Here is a 5,662-nt window from a genome sequence, read left to right as displayed (position 1 = left end):
AGTTTGTCCTGGCACACACAGACTGTTAGGGTCACCAGCTATTGCTGTACTGGTGAAAGAGAAGGTATTGTTTCCCCCCTTGAATTGCATGGAGTCAAACTTGCAAAAAAATAAAAAATAATAAAAAAAAATCATCTATGAGAACCCTGAAAGTATTTTTGTGCTCTGCGTGAGTGGCCAAACTAGGAAGCCTCATCCAACAAATTCTTCCATGTACGTCTGCCTATTAAGATGTGTAAAACCATCATCAGCCTCCTCTTCCTCAAATAGAATCTTGGAATTTCAAGTAGAAGTGCATTTTTATTTATAGTCTTAATACATTTTCTGACCCAAATACATAAATACAAGGAGCAAGAGCACTGTGTTTCAAATTGTTTACGGGATGGCATTATGTTCCCATTGGACTGCAGTGGTGAGTAAGCATAGCTGTTTAGCTCTTGCTGTTCTCAAAGGTCCTCTCCAGAATTTGGGTTAGAGTGCACTTGCCAAGGGTCAGCTGCTTTGATTTCATGTTTTAAGAGATTACTTTACATGTTGGTTTCCTAACAGTGTAAAGAGCTCTCCATCAGACTGCCCTGTCAGAACAAGCCCTTTACAACAAGCTGTTGCTGTATCCAGGCATTTGAAACTGATGTCTTAATTTCTCAAAGTCATGAGATTTATGTTATTCCTCTTTAAAAATATACAGAAGTTTTTGGGCTTTTTTTTTTTTTAAGCCAAAATGTCTACATCATGTTCTGGTTTGAGGATTTACTGTGGAAGCAGAGAATCAGACTGCAGTTTCAAACTTATGCAAAATCATAAGGGTGAGAAATTTTCTGATATGAAAGCTTTTCTCTAAGAAAAGCACCGGATATTGCGAGATGTAGTGATGCATGGATAGTTAAGTTGCCTTTATTCTCTTTTTGTTGGTGTTTATCAGCAAGCCTGGTTCTCCATAGCCCAACATCAGCTGTGTTAGTACATGAGCTAGCACTGCCTTTTTGGGCTTAGTGTACAGCTGGGGGTTGTGATAGGAGGATTGGGGTGTCCTGCTGCCTCTGCCTTCAGGGAGCTGCTCCTTTCTCTCCTTCCTCAGCTTTTTGCAGAAAGTTCTTTCTCTAAAACGACTGGCTCTGCTTATGGGCTGCTTGCTCACAGCCTGTTCTCATTTACAGCTAAGGTTCCTGGAAGGCCATTACCCACAGGGTCCCCTTCTCTTTATTTTTCTGCCTGGGTGGCTGTCAACATGGTTAAGGGCTGGAGTGACTTTAAATCCTGAAGGAAGCTAAAAAAAAAAAGGCTCATGTTCTAGCCAACTTCACATGGTCCTGCAAGACCCCAGCCCTCCCCTTCCATTCCCAGATGGTCTTTGACACTGCTGGTGAGCAGGCTGCTAGCTGGGAAGGAGGGAGCAGTTTATTACTTGTTGCCACTGGATACCAAGAGCAGGGTACCAATTTTAACTGCAATCAGAGGGCAGGAAGCAGCACTTTTAAATCAGTCAGGGTACTCAGGCTGCAGAAACACCCCTCCAGGGACACGGCTTGGCTTGTTGGTACTGATGGCATGCTCTGTTAGAGCTGAGGAGCTGCCAGCACAGGCTTTCTTAAGACCATGTAAACAACTCAATTATTACAAATATACAATTACAGCCCGCAGGCACTGATACTCTGCCTAACAGCCCCACCTAATTTTCCCCTCTGGACTACATGCAGCACTATAAGTAGTTCTGGCACCTGCTGAAGCCTGTTTCTCTCCCTGAAACCAGACACCAGCAGTGGTTAATTAGCACATCCCAGATTGGCACAACTTAATGCAGCTTCGCTGAAGCCCATGAAGTTTCATGGAATTTTTCCTGCCCTGGTTCTGAGTCATTAATAGGTACAGTTCTGACTATTTTTATGCTTTTTCAAATTGTTTTGTTAGATTACAGAAGCAATTATCAGCCCAATTTTTTTTTTTTTGGTCCTGGTTTGAAGGGGAAAAACTTTCTGTAACAGCAAATTATCAGGCAGAGTGTTTTTTATTGTGCTTGTTCTATGTGAGTATAACCAAACTGACCAGCAAGTTTGACTGTAGGAGAGCCAGCTCTCGCAGATAGGTCTCACAAAGCCCTGTTTCTGGGACTATGCTTCTTTCTGTCTACAGACAGTAGAATGTGTACACTGCTGCAAATCCTGCAGTTTGTATACACATGCGTAGAATAGCTGCTTTTGATATACAGCTGAAATATAAAATGCTGTAGTGAGGCTTTTCTTGATGCTTGGAGAAGTGGATCCCTGGAGAAGTGACTGCTGTGAGTGTACGTGAGCCAAGCAGGTGAAGCTGTGATATGAGGAGGCTGGGAGAAGTAGGTTGAGTTCAGAGAAGCCAGGATTCTATCTGTGGGACTGTTGAAGGTGCTGGTTTTAGCCACTGCCAAACAGAAAAATCAAGCACCCATGCAATATGGATGACCAGACTCCTGCTATGGTTTGCTTGCTCAGCAGGCAGTAAAGTGTTACCTTTGCACACCTTTGCAGCCTGGAACTAAAGCCCTATTTGAAGCAGAAGTCTTGAGCAGGAACAGATGTGCTGCTGCACTGTGGGTGTCTGTATTCCATGGCTGTGAGCTCCAGCAGCAATGCTGCTGCTTTCTGGCTGATTTGAAATGTCCAGCCATGCACGCACCTTGCACTGTTGAAGAGATGGAATCTACCTCTCTATGAAAACTATCAAAGCTTTCAAGCTCTGAAGTTTTTAATTATGTTAGAAGCACTAACTCGCCTTGTAGATTAAGAACTAATAGCTTAAAATAGCCCTGTGGAGATGGCACTTAAGAGTGGTTACTGCAGGATACCTCACTCAGATCAGTGCCAGTTTGTGCCTGCATGCAAAACAAGCAACAAAAGCAGCTTTGTATCGAAATAGTTTATTAAAAACAGTAAGACTTCACTGAAGCTTGCTGTCTCAAACAGAATTATGACATATTGCAGTATACAACACAATCATAATCCATATATAAATATAATACTGTATAGATCCTGTTCACCACGGCTGGGTTTTGCCCTCTGCCCAGCCTCATGCAGCCCCGCTGCCATGCCCAGCTCTGCAGGCTCAGCTGCATAGCCCATTCCTCCTGGAGCTGAACTGGCTGTCTCCTCCTTGCACAGCAGTGAGGATGGAAGTAGTGCCTGCAAACCACACACAAACTCAGTACACCTCTCTGCAGCCCGTGTCAGCTTAAACAAGTGGTGTTGAAACACCAAGGAACTGATGACAGCAGTACTGGTGGTTGATGTTCAGTAAAAAAACCCGGAATCTATACATGACTCAAGTTCCCACACTGCTCAACTGCACAGACTTGTGCTTCTGCTTGCGGAAGGGCAGCTCTGTGCTGACCTGCTGTATAACACCACGGCTGTGACAAGGAGTGTGTCACACGGCACAGCTCAGTTTGATGCACAGAGGCACCTTTACTGCAGCGCTCCAAGAAGAGCATCACCAGCCTGGTGCACTGCTGCCAGCCACAAAAGCCTTCCAACAACGTCCTTTGCCACCAGCTTTGCACCAAGTCAATATCAGTCCTTATGCTGTGGCAAACCAACTGAGTGCTCCCATCTCAGTCTCTCAGGTCAGGATGCTGGCAAGCCAGCTCGGTTCCTTGGTAGCTGAGAGGCATCTCCTTGCTCTGCACTCATGTTCCCTGGGCAGCTCTGGTGATGGGAGGCTTCTTGCACAGCTCCTGATAGAACTCCGATTCCAGAAACCGTGGGTATGAATTATTCTCCATGAGGCTATAAACTCTTTTCTGTGCAGCACTGAAGCAGGTATGTGTGGCTTCCTGGAGGTTCTGTGCTATCATGTTCTTCGTCTGGAAGTCAATGTTTATCTGAAATGCAAAGAAAGGACACTTACTTTCCGAGAACTGAATCCCAACAAGCATAGCACTTCTGAGGAGGATAAGAGTCCTTTTGCATCAGGGCTAAATTGATGTAGTTTCTTTTAAACAATTTCTTTATTATGAGAATTTGGAGTAACTCAAGAATGCTGTATTTTGGTGACAAACCCAAGCGTTACAGGTGTTTGACAAGGCTGAATTTTTTTCCCCCCAGCTAAGATGAAAACTGAAATACAGTTTGTGCCATTTTCCACCTTGGCGGAAAGAAGGCAGTCAGGGAAGAGTTGTGCATTTGTGGCATCTGTGTCTTTACAAGTCCAGAGAAATGAAGTGGGTCTACACACAACAGGGCAATGCTTCTGTGCTTTCCTTACCTCCTTGGGAGCCTCCTTTTCAATGAAGTCATTGTAGATCTTCTTTGCCTTCAGTGTCAGCTTCTGAGGGGATTTGGTTTTCTTGAAGTCCTCACATGCCAGCCAGAACTCAATGTTCTCTTCACAGAACTCAGACTTCAGAAAAGCTCGGAAAGCAGCAACACCATCTAGGGAAAGGAAGGGGGGAAAGAAAAGCAAAATCACATCAATTAAGTATTCCAGGCATCTTGAATTTACCCATTTGTCACATCTGTTCCTAGCAAAATATTTTGCTGTAGTTCTGGTCCTTTCTGAAATGTCAAGGCAATAAGGAATCTACATTGCAAGCAAATTAACACCCTAGCAGCTTGGCAGGCTTCAATTCAGCCAATTTTAGGTAAACACAAAACTGAAAGCTGTTTCCAGTCACAGTGTACCCTTATGATACCTGCAGATATGCTACATAAGATCTCTAGATGGGATCGTCCTCATTAACCTTTATGCTGGAACAAATACTTCTGACAGCACGACAAACCCCTGGAACACTTTTGCCATGGGAAGGATGACTCAGAAGTTCAAAGAGCAAATGGCAATATCAGCTCTTAGTCTTTATTGCAGTGCTGTTGAGTGCTTTTTTCCCAGCAAAAATCCTCCCCATAAAAAAAATAAAAGTAAAAATCAGTGGACTTCTGCATTGCAGAATCCTCCTCAGATCATAAGAATGGATTTGTCTTGTATAGAGAGCACAGCGGAGTGCTTGGGACTTTTGGCAAAGCCAGGCTGACTAGGTAAGGTTGAACTATGGAGACTACAGCTGCAATACTCTATAGTGGGGAGCTCTGTTTTAATACACTTTACAGAGAAAGGTACAGCACTGACATGCAGAGAAGCAATCGCTAAACGACACCAGGTTCTCCCGTTTTGTTCTTAACCACTACAGCCTGAAGACCAACTTACATTTGTTAGCCAGCAGTTCATCGAAGGCTTCTGACCACAGCCGGGCTTCCTCGGGGGAAGGTCTGTGTGAGGCAGAGAGAGAAGAGCAGAGAACGTGAGAGCACTGCTCGAGGTTTGCTGCTTATTTTGTACAGAACTTGAGTTATCTACTGCCATAACTCACCTGAAGTAGGTGTGGTGTTTGCTCGCTTTATTGGACTTCACTTTGCTAGAACGGGAAGAGTTCTGCAGGAAGTAGCTCAGCTTCTTCTTCCAGTCCTTAATGCTGTAAGAACAAAGACGCTCATTTACAACGAAGCCGTCAGCCACCGACCTCACCCCGCTACCGAGTAGCCGCCCTCAGGCTGCGAGCAGAAGAGAGAAACCCTTCCCTTCGGTACCACTCACATGGTGCGCTTCATCATCCGCCCTCGCCCGCCTCCTCCAGCTCCGTGCGCCGCCGGCTGCCCCGCTCCATCCGCCCGCCGTCCTGCGGCAGCGAAACGAACAC

The 5,662-nt window shown here is 45.1% G+C and overlaps 1 protein-coding gene across 1 annotated transcript; it reads right to left on the bottom strand.

Annotated features, from left to right (window-relative positions):
- Positions 1–2,877: 2,877 nt before the first annotated feature.
- RGS2 (regulator of G protein signaling 2) lies at positions 2,878–5,656 on the bottom strand. The gene is given in 6 exon segments (XM_010715898.3): positions 2,878–3,853; positions 4,237–4,403; positions 5,173–5,234; positions 5,336–5,437; positions 5,560–5,576; positions 5,579–5,656. Coding segments are annotated over 6 exon segments (594 nt in total). The 5' UTR covers positions 5,630–5,656; the 3' UTR covers positions 2,878–3,658.
- Between the last annotated feature and the right edge of the window lie 6 nt (positions 5,657–5,662).

This window comes from Meleagris gallopavo, chromosome 10 (genome assembly GCF_000146605.3).
Source record: "Meleagris gallopavo isolate NT-WF06-2002-E0010 breed Aviagen turkey brand Nicholas breeding stock chromosome 10, Turkey_5.1, whole genome shotgun sequence".
NCBI lineage: Eukaryota > Metazoa > Chordata > Aves > Galliformes > Phasianidae > Meleagris > Meleagris gallopavo.
The sequence above is the reverse complement of the archived record's forward strand: the minus strand, read 5'-3'. Positions and strand labels throughout refer to the sequence as shown.